Source organism: Gracilinanus agilis, chromosome 1 (genome assembly GCF_016433145.1).
Source record: "Gracilinanus agilis isolate LMUSP501 chromosome 1, AgileGrace, whole genome shotgun sequence".
In the NCBI taxonomy this organism is placed as follows: domain Eukaryota; kingdom Metazoa; phylum Chordata; class Mammalia; order Didelphimorphia; family Didelphidae; genus Gracilinanus; species Gracilinanus agilis.
Window position 1 is genome coordinate 474,848,981 of NC_058130.1, and position 22,618 is coordinate 474,871,598.

Consider the following 22,618-nt stretch of genomic DNA (forward strand, 5'->3'; position numbering starts at 1 on the left):
GCGGCGGCGGCGGGGGGCGGTGGCCGGAGTCCGGAGAGCCCCCTGCCTCCGGGGACTCCGAACGTGCTATTCCTTCAGAGCGGCGGGGCCGGGGAGGAGGCCCCCGCCGGGCCGTTGCCGGGCAAAGCTGGGGGCACGGTGCGGAGGAGGAGGAGAGGGGCGCCCCTGCTTGCGGCCAACGGGGTTCCCCCGGCCCCCGGGGCGGGCAGCGGCGCTAACTCCTTGCTCCTCCGGAGAGGGCGGCTGAAGAGGAATCTGTCCGCCGCCGCCACCTCTTCCTCCTCCTCCTCCTCCTCTTCTTCCTCGGCTGCCGCCGCCGCCACCCACTCCTCCAGCGCCGCCAGCCTGGCCGCCTCTTGCTCGGCCTCAGCGTCGCTGTGCACCCGGAGCCTGGACAGGAAGACGCTGCTGTTGAAGCATCGACAGATGATGCAGCTGCAGCCGTCCGACCGGGACTGGGTGAGGCACCAACTGCAGCGGGGCTGCGTTCACGTCTTCGACCGACACATGGCCTCGACTTACCTGCGCCCGGTGCTCTGCACGCTGGACACCACGGCAGGCGAGGTGGCGGCCCGTCTGCTGCAGCTGGGGCACAAAGGCGGAGGCGGCGGCGGCGTGGTGATGAAGGTTCTGGGCAAGGGGCCCTCGCCTTCAGCCCAGCTCCAGCCGCAACCGGGGCCCGGGCAGCGCTGGGTGGGACCTGCTCTGGACGCCCCGGTGGCGGGTCATGGGGGCGATCCCTCCGGCATTTGCGGGGGGCTAGTGGCCCGAGGCCCGGACACCATCAGCTCTGGGCTCGGGTTGACAGCACCTGAAGATGGGCCAGGGGAGCAGCAGACGAGGAAAAATGGGCTGGGGGAGCCGGGGGAGCCTGCCGTCGGTGGGAAACCGCGCACGCCCCCGGGGGATCTACAGCTCCGGAGCGGTACGGGGAGATTTGTGGGATGTCTGACCCACACCAGCCCCGCTTCGGACTTCAGCCCCAGCGATCTGTACGCTGGGGTCCCCGGCTCCCTGTTGGGTGACCTGCGGCCGGTGGACGGCGTGGTAGGAGGCCCGGCCTCGGACACCGAGAGTTTTAGCCTGAGCCCCAGCGCAGAGAGCGTGTCCGACCGGCTGGACCCCTACAGCAGCGGCGGCGGCGGCGGCAGCGGCAGCTCCTCTTCTTCCGAGGAGCTGGAGGCCGATTCTGTCCCAGTCCCTGCCCTTGCTTCTGCTCCTACTCCAGCCCCCCCGGCCCCTGCCCCGGCACTGACGGAGGGGTCGGGCCTTGTCCATCAACCTGGCGGCTCAGCTTCGCCTCGGGCCGGCGGGCCGGAATCAGAGAACCCCGGCGATTTCCCGCCACTACATCCTTCACTTGCTGCCCCGGCCCAGTCGCCACCGAAATCCCCGAAGGGGGTGGACAGCCGGGATGGGGTCTCCCAGGATGGGCCTCTGGAGAAGGCGACTGCAGGAGGAATTAGTGGAGAGGGAAAGCTGTCGCCGCCTGGGCACGGAGGAGCAGCGGATAAAACCGCCCCGATGCCCACCCTATATGTGCAGTTTCACGGAGAGACTACCCGTCGACTGGAGGCACACGAGAAGCCACTGCAGATTCAAAATGACTACCTCTTCCAACTGGGATTTAGGGAGCTGTGGAGGGTGCAGGAGGAGGGCATGGATTCGGAGATTGGGTGCCTCATCCGCTTCTATGCAGGTAAGAAAAGGGACCTCGCTCCCTGGGGTTACTGACTCCGAGACACCACCCTCATGGTATTAGATATGAACCTGTTTTACTGGAAAAGAAATGTTACAAGTTCCCTTCCCTCCCATCCCGAGTGCAGCAACTTTTCTAAGGATAAATGCAACAACTCCGGTGTGTTTTTCATCCATTGTTTCTTCAAAGCTGTTAATACGAACAATTTCTTAATCTTTAAGGTTTTAGTCAAAGTGCTGAGGGTTGGGGAAGAGGGTGTCTTAATTACAGAAGTAGGTGTGCTACATTGATGCAACAGTGTATTTAATGTTTAGGTTGTTTTCCCTCTGGACCCTTCTTTCCTCGTTCTGCAGGCATGAGTCAGTTTTTGATTTCAAGAAGCTTTCCTCTATCATTTTATTTTTATGCACTTCCATTTTATAGAAAATAAACACATATATGTGAATTGATTTTTGCTTGCCACTCACCCATGCCCATGACATTCCAAAGAAACTTCAGTACACTCGCTCTGCCCCTGGCATTTTATTTTGTTCACCTAATCACTTTTTGTTGACATTTTTTTCCCTTCATCTTCCTTGTACTACTCCAATTTCAGGTTTGATCCTGCTGTTTAAAATGATTAGGCTAGCTCTTTCTTCCTGTTTCTTGTTTAGTTTCTTCCTTGGTGGTTTTAGTCCTGAGAACTGACCATTGAAATCTTCCACAGAAACTTGGCATAGGTAGCTAGGTCCACAGATCATGTTTGAATCCCATGAAGGAATGAATAGCAGGCTCACCTGCTTCTCATCTCAGATTGGATTTGATGCCCCTTCTCTTCTATGCAGTCTCAGATTGACTGGCGTTGCATTTTTAGCTAAGAAAACTTAGTGGGGATGCTGACTTTTGGAAGGGATGAACATAGAACATTTTAGTTGACATTTTTGTGGCTTATGTATAAACCATATGCATCTTTTCTCTAGTCTGAGAGATTGTTTCTCAATGAGAAGTTACATTATTAGCATATCCAACTAAAGCATAAGAGATTTTCCCTGCCAACTTCCCAATACTTTACTAGTATTGCTAGTATTTAATGTATGATGGGTAGTTCCATATATCCTAACTACTCTTCTCATTCCTATATTGTTAAATATTAAAATTCGCAACAATTTTTATGCCCCCAATTGGTTTTTAGGTCTGACGCTTAGGTCTGCTCAATTGACAAAAAGTGGCCAAACTAGGGAGATATTCCTCCCACTGAGTTTGATTAACGTTTTTCTAAAATGATTCATTATGTTCTACTTTAAAAAGGAAAATACAGTAAATAGTTTTTCTGAAGCTAATGTCTTACTTGAATGAAGTCCCTTTCAAAAGTTTGATAACTAATAAAACAAAACACTCCGCTTTTGAAGTTCTTTAATGGTTAGGAATTGGGTGATTTTTTTTTTTCTTGACTCAAGATAGCAGTTCATCTCTTTTTCCTGTTTTTCATAGAATTAGTGAAATATTGTTACTTTATCAAAGCATTAAACATTGCTATTGGAGCAAAAACATGTCCAGTGTTACTCTGGAGTAGTCAGTCTCATGGTCAAAATAAATATAATGAGCAAATGTCTCTAAATCATAGGTATTCTGTATTTTAAATTTAACCATTTAGAACTACTGCTTTGTCAAAATATTGTAAGGGTTTTACATTATTTGGTCCTTATTGAAAGTATTAATACTGATCTACTGATGTCAACACCCTACATTGAACCATGAATTTGGTGCCAGTCTTAAGTCAGTAAGATAAAGAAGTTGCCAGATTTTTCATGAATCCTTTTTCCTGAGTTTTATTATTTTTTTCCTTGACATTTCCCCCACTTAAGTCAAAATTGCTTTGGATAAAAAAAAAATCATAAAAGTGAATACACTGGAATTCTCTATAATAACACTTGTTTCAGTTTAAGTTGTTGAAAAATAAAAAGAGCTTGCTATTAAGTCATCTCAGAGTAGGGGTGACCCTCAGCCCTATGTCTTAGGGAGGCTTTAGGTGGGCTAAGTATCATAGGGTAGGGCAGGCAGTGTTTTATGTTATTACAATCTTTTTTCCTGCAAAGGTATAAATAGGCAAATTTCAATATTTCTTCTGAATAACTTGCTTTGCAAAGAGAACGAGAGAATTCAGCTGCTGTTGCTGAAATAATTCTTCATAGCTTCATTTTGTACTTCATGATTAAATAGCAGTGTTTTCTTTCTGTTTATATAGTTGGGATTAAAGAGACTTGAGAACCTACAAACATTAAAAAAATTCCCTATTTAAGCAGCTTATCACTAAAAGAAATTTAATCTTAAAATTTATTGCTTGAGAATTTTCTGTCTCTTAGGTTAACCTAATTAAGTTATTTTTCTATGTTGCTTTGCACGAACTGAACCAGAGTATTCTTATCAATCAATGTAAGATGATTTTTAGGATTTCAATTTAAATATTGGAAGGATCAAATTAATTTCTTCAATAGATTTGAAGGCCTCTATTATCTAATTGTAGTATTGTTCATGAAAACCTACTTTGAAAAAAGTTAAACCTTTAAGCAATCATTCTCTAAGTTGATTTAAAAGACAACACTCTTTTAATGTGACATTTTTTCATCTGAAGTTGCTATGTGTAAAAGCTGTTCAGATATTAGCTTGTCATTTTGAAAGATGTTTTAAAATTGTGTTACCTTTTAAAATCATGTTATTTAAAATCATGCCTGAAAGAATTGTCATACATACTATAAAATTACATAAATGAAAATTGATTGGCATAACTTATGGAATCATAAATATTAGTGATTAGAATGCTGTAAGCAATTAGAACTAAGAGCCTGTTGATGAAATAAATATTGGAGCAACATTAAGCCATATGTTTTCTTTTTCAGAATAGAGCTACTTTTCACTGCATTTTCAAAGCCAAATTCTAGCTATTTCAGTTCAAGTTTTAACAAGGAGAAATGGTGTTGACAGCCCATCCATTGTGTGTAACGAATATTTGTACCAGGCATTTTGATGTGTGACTCATTGGGATTGCTCTGAAGTGAATATCTTTACCTCTCCTGTTTCCTCTCTTCACCCTTCTGGAAATTACAAAATCTTACACTAGATATATGGAAACCTAGAAGATGTTTTTCATCTTTAAGCAGTAATATTGACTCACGTTCTTATGACTGTAATTATGGTACTATTGGATAACACAGTATGAACATGTGACACCAGCATGTGGTGAATAGACTTTTAATTTTAAGAACAAAGGTTTTTAATCCATCTTTGCTAAAGTGCATTCTTTCTTTTCCTTTACCACTATTGTTTCTTATCCATAACAATGATGACATTGGATTTTGTTGTCTTTCCATGACAACTCTTAGAAATGTGTTCACATATCTTATGTCATTCTTACAAAAACCTAGTGAAGTTGGGAAGAGCAGGTATCATTCCTTTTTTAGAGCTGGAGATACTCATGCTTAGAGAGATTCAACTATCTTGCCTTAGGTTATATGTCCATAGCAGAGCTGAGAATAGAACACAGGTGTTCCAATGAGTAGTTAGTTGAATCTTCTTTTTACTAAACTATGCCCAATTTCATATTTTTCTAGCATTTAATTATTCATTAAGTTAAAAATGTTCAGAAAAATCTGCTATTTATGCTTGCACGATAGTGAGGTTATCTTATAGTTACAAGTGGTATTTCTTATGCACGCATGCTCATTTTTACAATGCAACTTTTAAAAATGATTATTCAAGGGAACAAATAGACATTAGAGGCCCTGAATGGACCTTTTGGTTACAGTCATCCTGACATTTTAGGTGGTGTGAAGATTTTAGTTTTTTAATTTTGTTAAAGTAGACCTGCATTTGTTAAACTTGTTTAACTCTGTTATGCTAACACCATTCTGGGCTTGACCTTGCCATGGTGGTGACTTTGGTGATCAGAGGCTATGCCTGCACAAGCTCTGTCAGGTTCTACCAAGTTGGAAGAGCTTTGAGTGTAGGCTTATTGACAGCCTTTTTTGTCTGACAGTCAGCTGAACTGAGCCTAAAGAGGCTCCTCACCATGTTGGCTTGAGGGTGATACATTTTGGGACCACTACTACTCTTGAAAATCTTGTACTAAGTTGCAGTGGTGTTTTGATCTTCTGTAGTGGAGAGAGTATTCATACTGATCAGATTCTTAAGGATTTAAGTCTGTGTAGATCAGAAGTAGCAGTTCATTTGAAAATTAAGCAATATTTGTGTGGATATTCAGTGACGATTCAGTCATCAACATTAAGTTGTGGCAACAAGTCAACCACCAGTAGAGAGAGAAAGAGCTATGTTATTTATGATAAGGTACTAAAAACATTTACAATGAAAACTGTATGCTATTTGAAAATTATGGGAGAGGAAAAGAGGCTTATCCAGATAGGGTATTTTGGATATCTCTTCCTAACTAGAATGTCATGTTGTAGTCCTTCATTGTAATGAAAGTAATTGGCTGAACCAGTCTTGACTCTTGTTCTCAATACCTAGTCCAGAGTTTTTTCTACAGAAGCACATTACAATCTGTTAAGCAACTGAATGATAATTTCTATGTGATTCCCACCCCCCCCCCCCCCAGTGTTGGTGTCACTGAGGTAATGATGGTTTTTTAAATGGACATTTCTCCAGTGGCAAGAGATTCAGATGCCACCTTCCATTAGTATCTTTGTTTCATGTGATCATCAGTTCCTCCTGGGCTAGAGAAACTAGATGCATTTTTTGGGTGAGCAGTCCTTAAGAGGGTGGGCAAAGCTTTCTTTGAATAGATGATTTTATTTTTCTTTTCAGAGGCATCTCCTGCTCTAGTTTTGAAATGAATTAATAAGACATCTGTCAAATGAAGCATTTTAGATGAATGATTTTTGCTATGTTCCAGGGTTGAACATTCTAGCTGGACAGGAGAAGGGTTTAATTGTTCTATGAGGCTGAGGAATCCTGAAGTCACTCAATAGAAAAACAGTTCATTTAAAGGGGCCTGGCATTTCAAGAGGGAGAAAGATGACATCAAAATGTCTAAAGCAGCTTAAGAATCCTTGGGGAAAAAGAAGGCCTTTTTTAAAGGGGTTTTTAATCTGAAGAAGCTGGATTAACATTGTAGAGTGTCTTTGGCTTCATATTCTTCTTTTGTTCTTTGAAAAGCCAAAGATGAGCATATTCTGAGGAATAAATACTAGAACTTCTGTAAAAGTTTGAAGGGGTATATTCTGCTTCAGCTTGTGCACTTTTTGTAATCCACATATATTTTACTCTCATTTTCATAGGCCCAGCTATAGTAAAGTCAGATATTTGAAACTATTCAAGAAACTGGAAAGATCAGCCTTGATTTGGATTTTATGATATTTTTGTTAAATAACACGAGTGTTCAAATTGTGGCTTTCCCACTTATTAGTTATATGACATTGAGGAAGTCATACTGACTCTGTACCTCAATTTCTTCATCTGTAAAGTAGGGAAAATAATATCTGTACCACCTGTTTCAATATTGTTGTGAGAAAATCACTTTCTAGTAGATTTTAGAACTGGAAAGGACAGCAGAGGTCATCTGTATAATCTCCTCCATTTTATAGATGAATGCAGAGTTAAGCATATTCCTAAAGTCACTCAAGGCATTGACAGGTGGTAGGGCTAGAAATTGAATCTATGTCCTCTTGTCTTCCAACTCAATTCCTTTTCCATTGTTTCATTAGTGATTTGAACGTTTAATTTTAGATGTGAAATAGGAAGTTGTGTTTTGGGATAGAAATTGGTATTGACTGAGTGACTTATGTATCTATTTGTAGCAATTAAATGATTGTAGATTATTTGTAGCATGTAGAAATGACCAAGTTTCCCATTTTATTTTTAATTCAAGTCTAAAGATAATAGTCACTGAACAACATTTACTAAACCTTTGCTGTGTACTATATTGTACTGTGCTGAGGATGGGTAGAGAACTTTAAAATAATAGCATATCTGATTATGGAATATAAAATATATTTCCTATGCTGCTACTTGTGGCAAAGCTTGTATCACAGTGGTAAGTAAGATTGATACTTGACTTGAAACCGTAGTAAATTTTGTCATGTAATAGTTATGTTAGGTACATTGCAAAATGCTATGTGTAGGGGTGAGATCTTCACAGATGAAAGAGAGCAGGGGAGAGGTCATGAAATAGTGGTATTTATTTGGCTTTAAAGGATGGGTTGGCATTCAATAACTGAAGGTGGAGTGGAGGGAATATTCTGGGGATAGAGAAGTATGTAGGTAAGAGAAAGTTGCATTCTTCAGAGTAGTCCAATTTGGATGTGTACAAGAAGAAGTTTTATTAGGTAAAGAAAGTTAAGATCTCCACATTTTAGAGAGCCTTGAATGCCAGACATTTCATTTGATTCTCACAAAGCAGGAATTAAGGGATGCCTCTTCCTACCCTTCCCACTTGGAACAAAGTTATATAGGTCAATTAACTTTACTTGACTTGATTGCATATTTAGCTTTTTCCTGATATATAGGATAATCCAGGGATATGTTTGTATGTTTTCATTAATTAGTGAGATATTGACATTTCTCAGTCTGCTAAACTCGTGTTCCCATCCGGTTCCTGAAATATTATTTGTTTAATGAACTGGAGTAACCTTTCCCAACTGTAGTTAATTCATATTTGCATAAATTAATTTCCTTTATGTGTTAAAATTCAACAAGTACTGGAAATACTAAATATGTAATATATCAGTGATTAAATTAATAATAAAACAAAGACATAAATATTTACAATTTTTAAGTTGTGAGAAAGATCACACATAGAGAGCCATGTCATAATACCAGTATAACTGGAGATCACTTTTCCTTCTGAAAATATAGTCCCACCATTTAGTTTACTCAAGATACCAAAGTCTCTTCTTAAGAATTCTCTTCCTCTATTTTTCAAAATAAAGGTTAGAGTTCCATCAAAAAATAAGCCTTCTCCCTCTTCTTCTGAACTCTCTTTCTTCAGTTTCTTTCCAGTCTTTATAGATAAATAAGCAATGTCTTCATTGTCTCTCAAGCTTTTACTCTGAAGTTTCCAGAACTCCTCAGAAAATTCTCTTTGTAATATTTCTTTCACAAAATAACATTTAAAACAGTTCTAACAGCAGAGAAGTTCCCTCTCACCCTCTTTTCTCTCCATAGTTTCTCTCAAAACATTTCTTCTTACTCTCCTCAATGTTCTTTCAAAAATTGCCAGCGCCAGCTGCCAAATCCTAACATTCCATTTGGCTGTTAAAGCTACAGTAATAGTAAAAATATCTGTAGAAGTGACTTTTGAAACATATACTCACAACAGTCCTACGTGGTAGTGCAAGTGTGACATTTTGCAGGTAAAAAAATTGAGGCTTGTGATTCTAAAGTGATATGCACAAGAAACCAGTTATTTAAAGTGGTAAAACGGAGACTTGAGTTGAGGTCTTTTGATTCTGAGTACTGTATTTTTCCCCTCTCAACAAAGATATCTCATAATATATCTTTGGAACCCAGAGGTTCCAAATAGGAAAATAATAAAAATGCTTTATTTTTAGCTTATGTAAGAATTTGTATTTGTGAATTCTGTGCTTTAAAAAATCCTAATAATTTTTTACTTATTTTTTGGAAATTGAATTTGTTCACAACAAAATGGCATTCACTTCCTATTGGGTAAGTCAGTTTTCTTCCCTAGGACTCATTTTCCTCATCTATAAGATGTCCTTTGAAGTCTCTTGCATTTCAAGAGCTATAATCTTGTGATCCCCTTCTGTGAAACTACACACTGAAAATGCTAAGCCAATTGTGGGAAACTTTTTTTGCAATGTCCTAGTAATTTTTACCTAGTTATCATAGGCCTATTATCATAGGCTTTAGAGCCAGAAGGGACCTTTGGGGTCATGTCATCTAACATCTGTACTTGACAGAGGAGGAAGCTGAGACCCAGAAAGATTAAGTGAATTGCTCAAGGTCATATAGGTGGCAGAGTCAGAATTCAAATCCAGGTCCTCTGACTCTAAATTCAGCATTTGCTTATAATATCATGCTAAATTCCTTAAAAAATCATTAAAAATACCTGCTGCAGAGTATTTTTTAAATGCTGCATTAATAGTGAAATAGACTCATAATCCTAGATTTAGAGTATAAGATGTCAGATTTTCTTTTAACTTCGAGTTCCCTTTTAAAATCTTTTGTTTCCTTCAATTACATGAAAAAACGGTTTTTAACCTTTTTTTTTTGTTTGAGCCAAATTCTCACCCAGTTTCTCCTGCCCCCCCTCCCTGAGATGACAGGCAATCTGCTATAGATTTTACATGTGTAATATGAAAAACATTTTTCCATATTAGTCATTTTGTGAAAGAAAATTCAAACATAAGTGAAGAAATAAAGTGAAATATTGTATGTCTCAGTCTACATTCAGACTCCATCAGTTCTTTCTCTGGAGGCAATGACATTTTTCATTATGAGTCCTTGGAGTATTGTGTTGAATTGTCATATTGCTAAAAATAGCTAAGCCATTCATAAAAGTTCCTCATATAATGTTGCTTTGTGTGTACAATGTTTTTACCTAGTTCTACTCACTTCATTTTGCATCAGTTTATGTTTTGGAGGTTTTTCTTAAATCATCCTCATCATTTGTTATATAGCACAGTGGTGTTCCGTTACAATCATATACCACAACTTATTCAATCAGGACTTCTTTCTACAATCGTCTCATACCACGACCTTTTTTTAAAAGTTGAATTGCCAATTATATTAATGGTGATGGTGTTATGTGATTCGTATCTTAATGATATGTGTAAAATCTACTCAAAGCTTTGGGAATTGGTGTGGGGGTTAATCCTTGGATCACAAGATCTGGCAAGTTCTACCAAACTAGAGTATGGCCCTGGTCACTGAGTGTCTGTTTGAGGACTAATTCTGATAAATTCAGAGAGGCCCATTACTAGAACTATGAATCTAATTAGAAATATAAAATTTGAGTGAGGTAATTAAAATACAATCTTTTTAAATTATGAATTCAATTTAATACACAAAGAAAAGGGAAGAGAATCATAAGAAACTATGAACTCTTACCACATAAAGTGTTTTTATTTTTAAATGCATATATGTATATATGCACATATACATGTCTGTGTATAAAACTCATACATATGTAATTAACCAGATAGTAAAAAATTGCTCAGCTTTTGTGGATGAGATAATTGAGAATTGCTAAATTTTATTCAAAATCTCATTCAGTAAATCACCCAAGTTTTCCCCCTGGGGGAAGAGATTTATTTTGTTCTTGTTGCTTCTTCATAAGGCTACTTCAGTTCATAACATGTTAGAACAACTGGGTTTACATTCCCTAATTCTTGACACTTACTGAAGACCCATAAAGAGTAAAGGAAAGTATGAACTGTATTCCTTAAGTATTTTAACTGTAATATAGAATGTCTATTCTTCTTTAATTTACAGTTGAAGACACAGGCCCTGAGAGGGGAAATGGCTTACCAGACTGAAGTCATACAGCTAATCAAGCATCCATGCTGGTTCTTGTCCAGGAGAAGTTGTGTATATAGGAATTTGTTTCTTCTTCAAGTACTGTGTGGTTAGAGATATATTTCTAGCAATGTTTCTTTTGAATAGTATTTCTTTTGGTAATGAGAGAGCTTTTCTTCTGAAGTGTGTTGGATCAGAGATTTGATCTATTCTTTCCTAACTCCATTTTGGTATTCTATAATGGGAGTAAAATGTGAGTTTTGTACTGTATATATATGGTTATACTCTTTTCTGGGAATGCTTAGAGATAGACCCATTTGGTAGAGGAAGTAGCAATTTGATGACCCAACTTGCAGAATATGAATTCTTGTTATCATTTGTCCCCTCACCTCTTTTCGCATGGCTGAAGTGAGAAAGTGGAAACTCTTAGGAAGAGAGAAGGTTGATACTGTGTTGCAAGTCTAGTCTCTGGGGTCAGAAGCTGGTCAAAGAGCCAAATCTCCTGGGCTGGCCGTCAGGGGAGTGGGAGCAGAAGCAGACATCTTCCCATGCTCATTAGGTAACACAGGACTACTGACAAAGCAGGGGGTGTAGGGACAGGGTTGGATTTCCAATCCAGTATTCTTTCTAGTATTTCATGCCTCTGTATATTGGCTTAGAGTTCTCGTTGTTTTTACTAGGTTAAATGAAAAGATTGTAAACAAATTGATGAACATTTTTAACAATATTGGGTCATTCTTTCACATCAAGACAGTTCAATTTTTTTTTTTTGGCAGTGTGGCCAATGATTTTAAGAGGTTGCATATCACTTTGACAGATTGTATGAGACTTCTAATGTTCTAATGGAACAGATGGACATTTTAACTGCACAGAGGAAAATTAGATTTCATTAATGATACTTTCATATAGAGGGGGATTTGAACTTTTAACAATGTATATTTGGCTGAGAGGAGGAGAAATGTTAGACAGAGTTTAGTGTTTTGAAATGCAAGCTATATTTGATTAGAAAGAAAAAATGATAGCTTATACTAGTTTTATTAGTAGTAGTATTTTTAGGTATAAAACCCAAGATGAAAAAGTTTACTTTTAGCTTTCTTGGAGTTTTAAAGCAAATTCAGTACATATATATGTATGTATACATGTATGATTATTCTTTCTATTCTCTTGCATTAAGAACATATTTGTTTCCTCAGAACAATACTTTATAACATTTAAGTCATTTAGTTAGATGTACGCAACTATACCTTGACAATGATTAAAAAACAAATAAAACAAGGGGCAGCTGGGTAGCTCAGTGTTATGAGAGTCAGGCCTAGAGACGGGAGGTCCTAGGTTCAAATCTGGCCTTAGACACTTCCCAGCTGTGTGACCCTGGGCAAGTCACTTGACCCCCATTGCCCACCCTTACCACTCTTCCACCTAGCAATACACAGAAGTTAAGGGTTAAAAAAAAAAACCAACAACAAATTAAACAACTCAATATGATTTTATTAGTGCCTCCTTTCTGTACCAAATTTCAGAAGTCTTTTTCATGAAAATTGCCAGTGCTTCAAATTCCTTTTCCCTGTAAATAGAAAGAAAAAACAGAAAAAAGAAACCCCTTGCTTTTACTATAGTTAGTCATCTGTGACTATAAATAGGTATGTTAGGAGTGAGAAAGACATTTCCCTTTACCTTGGGTTGAATTTCAAATTAATCTCTTACCTTAAGCTAAATAACATTTGTTGGGTGGAAGTAAGGGATCCAATCAATTAATTCCTTAGGGCTTGCTATTCCTTTTCCATAAGATAAAAGAAGCTTTAAAAACACAGAAACAAAAAGGGAATAAAAATTCATTGCATGTGGTATATAGAATATGTACTCTAGATGCAAAAACACAGAGGAAAATTATTCCTTAATGGGAATGTTCCTTTAGTGATGTGACTGGGGTGCAGCTGACAGTCAGTCATGTATAAAAATTTAAGTCTTCTGGATTAGAAAGAATAAATGGTGCTATGTTCAACAAATTGGGTCCCTGTCACTCTTCCCCTCCCTTTCTAGAAAGGTTGAGAGTGGGGCCTGGAAGCAATTTAATTAAAAAAAAAAAACCCAACAATTATTAACGAATGCTTTAAATCTCCCTTGAGACTTTTTAGGTACAAGGTTTCCAACTTTTAATTACCAAATTCTAGTGAATCTTATATGACATCGCTAAGAAGAGGGAGGAAGAAGTTCTCTGTCAAATGTGCCATATTTGAGCCCTCCCTGTCCTTTTGTACTTCCTTCCTCTTCCTTTATAAGATGCTTGATATGGCTGCCAAACATACAATCTTTGTGATTGAAAAACCCCCATTTCTTAGTATACATGACGCTGGGAATTACTTATAACCCTAGAAGAATCCCTTTGTGCTTTTGGAAGCTGGCAGTGCTAGTGGGGGCAACTTAAGCCCATGGCATTAGGAAGGGAGCAGGATGCTAAGTCAGCTCCATTCCTTCTATAATAGAAGGTAAGGTGTTAAGGGACCCAGGACTATTTAATCAGTGACACATGGCCTCTTGATCCCTGAATTGCTTCTCAAGTTTCCTAGTCAGCCTCTTGCTATTGCTGCTGTTGGGGAGCAGCAGATGGTGGGTATTTTGTGAATGTGGGCTTTAAGAATGGAAATTTCCCAGGAACCATGTACCATCTCTAAGATGTCATCAGTTTGCATGGATTCTCTTCATTTTCTCTGCCAATGATTTTCAATCCAACCTATTAAGTCGTGGAACCACCTGTGGATCAGCTTGAATTCTTGACCATGTGCTTGCTGTGGGGTGCTGGAATGTTGCTGGAAAGTCAGGAGATTTTAATGATTGTATCCTCTACAAATTCATACTTTATGATTTGAAAATTGGGCTATTCCTTGCAATTCACCAATCCTTTTATTCATTTCTTATTTGACCTTTTTAAAATAGCCTTTTCCTCTCTTTTTTACCTCCAAATTTCCCTGAAGACTATTCTATACTTTTTTATCTTATTTACTTCACTTTACATCAAAGGTAGGCTAGTATATCTTTTTGTTTTGTTTTTGTTTTTGTTTTTTAAACCCTTGACTTCTGTGTATTGGCTCCTAGGTGGGAGAGTGGTAAGGGTGGGCAATGAGGGTCAAGTGACTTGCCCAGGGTCACACAGCTGGGAAGTGTCTGAGGCCGGGTTTGAACCTAGGACCTCCCGTCTCTAGACCTGACTCTCAATCCACTGAGCTACCCAGCTGCCCTAGGCTAGTATATCTTGATCAATAACTGTTCAACTATTCGGCTCTTCTCTGAGAGCTTGACTATTTTACTTCCTTTTTGTGATTCACTATAGCTATTTATCTTTCTCTTTTTTTTTTCTTTTTGCTTGTGTAAAGAACTGGTGGTGGACCAACTAAAACACAATGACAAACCATGATTCCAGAGTCCCAGCGATGAAGAATGCTACCTCTACCTACCTCTTTACAGAGAGGCAGTAGACTCAAACACAGAAGGCGACATACATTTTTTGACGTGGCTGATGTGGAGATTTATTTTGTTTGATTACGCATCTTTGTTATGAGGGTTTTCTTTTTCTTTTTTTAATAGGGGAGTGGTGGTGCAGGAGGAGGGGAAAAATACTCGTTAAATGAGAAAAGTTAATTTAAAAAAAGACCAATTTTGTACCATTTGTCAGCTGTATCAGACAGTATAATGTAGTGGACTACCCACTGGATTTGGAGTCAGATTATTTATTAAAATTATAGCTTTAATTATTGCCTGTATGACCTTTTCAAGCTTCAGTTTCCTTATCTGTAAAATGAAAGGATCAGATTTAGGTTTTCTGTGATCTTCTGATTCTTTAACCAGAAGGATGATTAATAGTGCTCTAGTTGAATGTCTGTTACATTTTCTTCTGGTATCTTGAACTTTTCATGGTCTGTTTGAATTAGTTTACATACAATTTTGTCTCCTTTAGCTCTCACAACAACCCTTTGATATAGGTAATCCAAGTCTTCTTATTTCCACTTAATGGAATGAACTTGGGCCCAAAGGAAGAGGGGACGTAACTTGCCTTCGATCATGTCACTTGGAAGTGATTGAAGTGGAACTCATCCCAGGAAGGGCCTCTGGCTTCCAATCCAGCATCCTTTGCATTACTTCCTATATGGATGAACTGAGAAGGGTAATCCTAATGCAGGAGAGAAGAGATGTTGAGCTTCAATTCACCAGACCATTAGCACATTTATTGAAGGATAATGTGAAAGATGAAAACCAGAAGAAAGAGGAGGTTGCCATCCAAATAGAATGACTATAGCTTTTTCTGAGTAAGCTTTTATGGTAAGATAACTTATTAGATGACCACAATATTTGGTTAGCTCTGAGTTTACAAAGCTCCAAATTTCCTTGTTTCTGGAGTAGACTGTTAGTTTTTATACAGCAAAACTTAAAAAGGAACAGAAGTACTGCTTTAACATCTTTTGTTGTCACTTAGATGATCAAATCCTGATGGAGTTTTGAGGTTTCCAGAATACCTGGATATGCACACGCCAGAGTTAGATGATCAGTCCTACCTTGTATTGTTATCCTGTGGCTCCCTTCTGAAATCCTTCTCTTCCCTGAGCCCAATTTTATATCAGCTCCTTGTTGAAATCTTCCATAGCTCCCAATGTTACCTTAGCTCTTTCTTCTCAGGTGTTTACCACTTATTTTGGACCTCTCAGGTATTTGTTATATTGTAAATGGTACTCTGTTATACTTGTGTATTTTTTCTTATTCCTCCATAATAGTCCAGAAAGTCTAGATTGTTATAGGTCTTTGGGATCCATAAGATGTGGTAGGATGTCTTTTCTTTGGTCACAGGGTGCCTCTCTGCCCCTCTTCCTCTGCCTTATCCTGTTCCATATGCATACTTCCTGTCTAATTTGTTTTGAGTTTCCCCTGGACAATACCTAGAGCCTCCTTGCTTATATAATCTGAGATGGGAAACCAAACAGATGCTTCTGAATAAGAAACTCCTTTCCATAAAACTCATTCCCAAAGATTGCCTTAATGAAATGCCCCGGGATTTGGTACATATTAGGAGAAAGCGATGTAGGTGGGCAGCCTTTCTGAAGGACCATTATGCTTTCTCCCTAGTCCTCATTCTTTTCCTATTGTCAGAGTCCAAGGTTGTTGTCCTTTCCCTTACTGCTCCTTGTTTCCCATCTTCCCCACAAGAGTTTGATGATCCTTCTGACCACCCTCCCCAATCCAAAACAAAACAAACATCCAGACCAAACCAAAAATCAGCCAAATACCCAGGCCATAATAAAAGACTTTTTATCTAATACATTTTACTTTTGCAAGATCCTCTCTTAATTGTTGTGATGGACTGAGATAGGATCCCTACTAGAATATGAGCTTCTCCAGGGAAGAGACCAGGCTTGTTTCATCTCTGTATGTCCATGACCTACCTAACACACAGTAAGGTGCTAACCCACCACTAGAATTAAATCCTTTGACTTCATGAAGCTAGGATAGCTAAACTAATTTTATGCTTTAAGGAGAATAAAATGCACAAGTAGAGACTATTCTAAATCAAACTTATGGTTATAAAAGGTAGTTTTAAACCTTTTCCCCCCCTCTTCTATAGTATTGATAAGCAGAAGAACATGATGAAAAAAAATTAGACTTGGAATTAGGACATCTAGTTTGAACTCCACCTCTTCTCCTTTCTAACTGTGGGGGGCTTAATCAAATCATTTAAGCTCTTTGAGCTTCAGACTTCTGCAATATGGTTAAAATAATACATGTAATATCTGATGCAAAGGATTGTGAGAAAAGTGCTTTTGCAAACCATAACTGTTTAATAAATGTGGCTGTTAGATTAATTAGGAGAAACAGACCTTGTGTCACTTTTATCTCATACATGTGACTTGGACCAAATCAATTCCCTTTTAGGGGCCTTAATCATCTCATCTCTAAAACAAGAGAGTTAGATTACACAACCTCTAAAATCTCTTCTAACCTTTCTTTCTAAATCTATGATCCTATGTCTTCTTATTATGAAAGATTTGTGTTCATGACTCTAGAAAACTTCCAAGGTAGATTCACTTATTGTTTCACTGAAATTCCTCTGGTTCTTTTTCTGGGCTGAAGGTGCTGTGGAGGGAGATGAAAAAGGAAGAAAGGTGTATTGTACGTGCTACGTAGGTTGTCTCATGGCATTTCCTTTTTAATATTTGACTATAGTCTAACATATTCAGAGAAATTAAATGATTAAAAAAAACTTATTTGGATATTTTAAGTAACATTTCCCACCCTGCCCCCACTCCAGATGGTATGTCCAAGTTGTTTTATTATTTTATTTCAGAGACTATTGCAGTGGGATGAAACTGTCATACATGATCTTCTGCTGCTTCTTAGATGTTCAAGTGTAGCTGAGTAATCTATCAAAAATAAATAATAGAAATGAGGCTTTATTTCTAGAATGAGGAGATGTAGTCTGTAACAAGGCTCTAGTACTAGTTTTATATGAGACCATTTGGGAAGGAAAAACAATACCCCCATCACCATTTTGGTCCGTATGCTCCCATCTTTTCTTGTATTTAAATCTGCACAGATGTTAATGGAACTTATCAGGGTATATGAAAGAGATAGGATTCACCATGATTTGACACTGGTGCCAAAGGAAAATGGCAAGCTGTAGTTGAGGGAGTGCCATTTACATAGAGAAGAATTCATTATGGTTACAAGTTCATTATAGACATAGTGTTTGGGTTAAATGGTTCCAGTTAAAATTTTAAATTAAACATTATTAAATGCACTAATAATATGTTGGAGAGAACACAACTTGAAGTGAGGAAAGGTGGGCCACGCACTGCCACTTGCTGGCCTTGGGACTATGGACACTAATTGCTCTGATCTTCAGTTTCCTTATTTTCGAAATGGGGATATAACTTGAGTTGTTGTGTAAACCTCAAAGTGCTGTTTAAACAAGAAGTGGCTGCTGTTGCTATTATTATTATAATTATACTTCAAGGATCTATTTCAAAGTTGTAGGTATTCTAGCCATTAATACAGATCCTCATTTCCTCTGTAACTCAGATGACCTTAGAGTTGCTGTGGCTAAAAACATCACCCTGTGGCCAATCTGGAGATGAGCCTCTTCCAGTTTTTTTATGGTTGGCCCTAGACAAGTCTTTGATGAGCCAGTTATAAGAGTTCTTTCTAGTATGTAGGACCCAGCAAAGCTTGTGCTTCAGTGGCATAGCCCTTGAGAACCCAAAGTTGTCCTTGATGAAGCACCAGAGGAGGATTTAGTGGAGAAGTTATCTAAAGAACTTTATTTGAACAACATTTTTGTTTATATCTGAACTGTATTTATTCAAATGATACAAGCATTTCAATATCTGCCATGGATTTTTCTAAAAATTTAGTTTTGATGGATTTTTTTCAAATAAAGAAAATCTTTAAAGAAACCAGGTGGTAGATTTAAAAGAAATTGTTTCTGATACTTCCAGATTAAAAGAAAATCTACATAGGAATTTGTTGGGACAATTTACATTTATTTTCTATAGGCAGATGGTTGTGTTCTTTTAGCTTAGTATTGTGTGGAACAGTTGGAAAAGAAGTGGCACAGTAAATGTAGACAGGGCAAGTGTATATATAAAAGTCATTTTACTGTCTAAAAGGTATTTATTTGGATTCTGACAGCACTCTGATGTGAAGGGCAAGTCACTTAAAACTTAGACTTTGATTTGTAGGTTAGGTGATTAGATTGTATGATTTCTAACACTCCTCTCTCTAAAGTTATATGATTTGTTGTTAAAAATTATATGTATATGTATATACGCACACAAAGAAAAAACTTCAGATGAGGAGAAAAATCAAACCATAATTTAAAGTTTGAGGACATAGTATGTAGACATTAAAAAAAATTCCCTTTTTTTTTCTATTTGCCCATTTTGAAATGCTTTGCTATAATGGTAGAGGAGTTTGTGAAAGATGATATTTATATAGTATTAATGAGGTCAACTTTTAAAAAACAAACACTTGCCCATTATGATATAATCTGCTATGAAAGCAAAGGGCTATGTAAAAGATGGTGTTTATATAGTACTAGTGAAATCATAAATCTAACACTTTTCCCTTATCCCTAATGTAGATGAAAGAATGCTAAAAAATAAAATTCTTATTTGCATCTTACAATTAATTTTAAGAAATATTTTCCATAGAATTTTATTATATTATTGAGGTTCTTATATTTAGGTTCAAGCCTGACTATAGTGTAAGAACTGCATACTCATGTCCATTTCAAGTGGAAATGCCATTGCTAATTATCATTCAAGCTTAATTCTCTGCTATATTTTGTTGCTATCATTAGCACCTATGTTTCCACGATGAAAGATTTTTATATGAACCTAAATGAACTCATTACAGCCATACCAACATCTGACAAACTGATTTTCATGGGGAATTTCAACATTAATGTTGGCAGCAAAGGAGAACATTCATTACCTTTTGTTGGATTGGAAAAGCTGGATCAGTTATGACTTCTTGCTCCATAATGAAGTAATCCAATTGCCACTGCCTATACCACTTTTGTCCCATGAAACGAAAGAGAAATTATGGATTCAACTAAGATGTAGTTGATTCAACCAGCATCCAGGAGCTGCTATATGCTGATATTGGCATTATGAGGACAGAGATTGCTTTGTACCTAATATCATGTCCTAGATGAAAGGTGAGCCATTGAGGTCATATGCCAGCTTGGACCAGAGCATTCAAAATGGTCACTGACTTCTGTTGCCTTAGCCACAGATTAAGGAGAAGTATATTTATAGGTAAAGAAGTAAGAACTAAGTCAAAACATCTAGTTCATAGCTTGTCTTTTGGTAAGCTTGGCACATGGCTTATAGGATATCTATAAGTGACACTTGGATCTATACAACCTTAATAGTTTAAGGTTTTTTGTTTTTGTTTTTGTTTGGTCTTGTGCTTTTGATTGTATAGGAGGAACTCATGAGGAAACTTGGTCTATTGTCCAAAGTCATAGAGCAGAGTCACACAGTAAGTGTTAGCAGTAGGACTAAGGGTGTAGAGATTAATATTGAAATATTTCAAGGATATATAGATAACTTTTAATGATGCAAGTCTTCCTATATATTAGTTGTTGTTTTAATGAGTTTCTGGGGTCAAAAAAAAATCAATCACTCCTTTACCAACTCTTGTGCTGAACCTCTGTGAACTTATTTAGGCTGATCTTTGGACTGTCTGTTTATTGCTGGTCCTGTACTTGAAGCCTTTCCAGCTTTGATGGAGTTACTTGAGCCTGCCTATCAAAGCCTTTGCTGGTTGAAATTACAGAGTCATTGCCATGCCATGATGGAAGCATTGGAGTAGGATTTTAATAGTATTTGTTTATAATAGTGTCTGATAAATAGCAATTGCTTGAGTTGATTGGTGCCCAAATATTCTGCTGTTGAATGTTCATGTAGACCCACCTCCTATCTAACTCAGGTTCTTAATATCCCTGAAAAAGGGTTCTACTCAACAGTCAACAACAGTTAGTAATTGTTTACCCTACACCAGTAGAGTCCTAAATACCAGAGTTACAAAGACAAAACCAGGTCTACCCATGAGGAGCTTCTGTTCTAATGAGGAAGACAGCCTGTAAATAGCTAGTACATAGAAGATACAGAAGAGAAAGGATATGGCTGGAGCATTGGCAGCTGTAGCGGGACAGCACCTGAGTTGAGAGAGAGGAACTCAAGGATTGTCAGAGGTAGAAGTGAGGAGGCTAAGCATCCTAGCAAAGGGAATGGCTGAGGCTAGAGATGGAGTGCTTGTATGAGGAGTGACTGGTATAGTCCAGTGTGGTTGGGTCCATGTGGGGAACAGAGTAGAAGAAGACTGGAAAGAAAGGAAGGGTCCAGATGGTGAAGAGGTTTAAAGGTAAGGACTTCATTGTTGATATTTGAGGCAATAGGGAGCTGCTGGAATTATTGAGTGGAATAGGGTCATATGGTCAAACCTGTACTTTAGGGGGGCAGCCCGGTGGCTCAGATAGAGAGCCAGACTTGGAGACACAAGGTCCTGGGTTCAAATCTGACCTCAGTCACTTCCTAGTTGTGTGACTCTGGGCAAGTCCCTTAATACCTGTCACCTAGCCCTTACTGCTCTTATGCTTGGAACCAATATACAGTATTGATTCTAAGACAGAAAGGTTTAAAAACATACCAAAACTTATACTTTAGGAAAATCACTTTGGCTGAGTTGGAAGGGGGATTGGAGCTTGGAAGAGATTTTCTATCATTCTTTCTTTTGTCTCAAAATACCCCCCCCCTGGTTTATTGTTTTTCTCTTGGTTTGGACTTCATATTCCTGTGAATGCAACTTAAAAAGTTAACTTTATTAATAACTATCACATTTGACTCATTGAGATTGTAGTCACTTAAAACCTTTAGCTTGATTTCATATAAACTGTTAACTGTCAAGCCTGGTCTCTCACCCGTTCCATATTTGTACAATTTATTTTTTAATTTAAATGCATGATGTTATGTTTGTTCCTTGTAGAGGCAAATGGTAAAATGGGGAGAGCCCTGAATTAAGGAATCAGGAGACTTGAGTTCTGCTCCCAGCTTTGCCAAGAAATATGTATGATCCTTGTCAGACCAGTTTCTCTGACCTCAGTGTTCCTCAAAATAAGATAGCTGATCTAGACATCCATAAGATGCTTTTCCATTACATGATTCTATGACCTGTTACACTCCGTAGTTCTTACTGGTTCCAGGCTGTTGAGGTTGTCTACAATCTTCATTCTGCCAGCCTGTTTTATTAGCTCTCATTCCCAGCTTTGTACCAGCTGAAGGTGTTATTAGTACACTGATGTCTTGAGCAATTTTGCCAAATGCCTTGCTGAAATAAAGGTTCACTTTAATAGTAATACTAAATGAAAAGTTTCTCCCATCTCCAAAGGTTTTTTCCTCAGGACAACCCAAATTAGAGAGGTCTTTTTTTTTTTTTTCACATGAAGAAATGGAGGTGAATGACTTGCCCCAGGTCACAGAAGGGTGACAGATTCTGGACTGAAGCTGCCATGTTTGGTTCCATTATTGCTGCCTCTTGTTTAGCTCCATGAAATGAGAGGTTACTCAGCTCTATGCTGCTATTTATCTAAAGCATTCCTTGGGGCTATCACTGGCCTGGCCTTTATCAGAAAAGGAAATGAGGTTAGTTTGGCACAATTTTTCCTTAGTGAACCCAAGCTGGCCCTTAGGTATCTTCACTGGAATTTTAAGTTCAGTCTTCAAGCAGATGAGGCAAAAGAAACTCTTATCAGCCTGAATATGAAGGGTAAAAAGGTACTTTCAGAAGTACAGCTGCCACTTATTTATCACTGAAGCATATTAACATAGAACTTGGCATCTTGGAATGCCTGAATAATCAAATGATCATATGTCCTAAACATTACAAGCCATAAAGTATTATATA

General features: G+C 38.3%; 1 protein-coding gene across 1 annotated transcript in view; it reads left to right on the forward strand.

Annotated features, from left to right (window-relative positions):
- Positions 1-22,618, forward strand: part of PHLPP1 (PH domain and leucine rich repeat protein phosphatase 1) — a 284,553-nt gene that overhangs the window by 9,986 nt on the left and 251,949 nt on the right. Inside the window, exon 2 of the mRNA XM_044665749.1 lies at positions 1-1,699. This exon is cut by the window's left edge and continues 1 nt beyond it. Coding sequence (XP_044521684.1) covers positions 1-1,699 — 1,699 coding nt within the window. The remainder of the gene's footprint in view (positions 1,700-22,618) is intronic.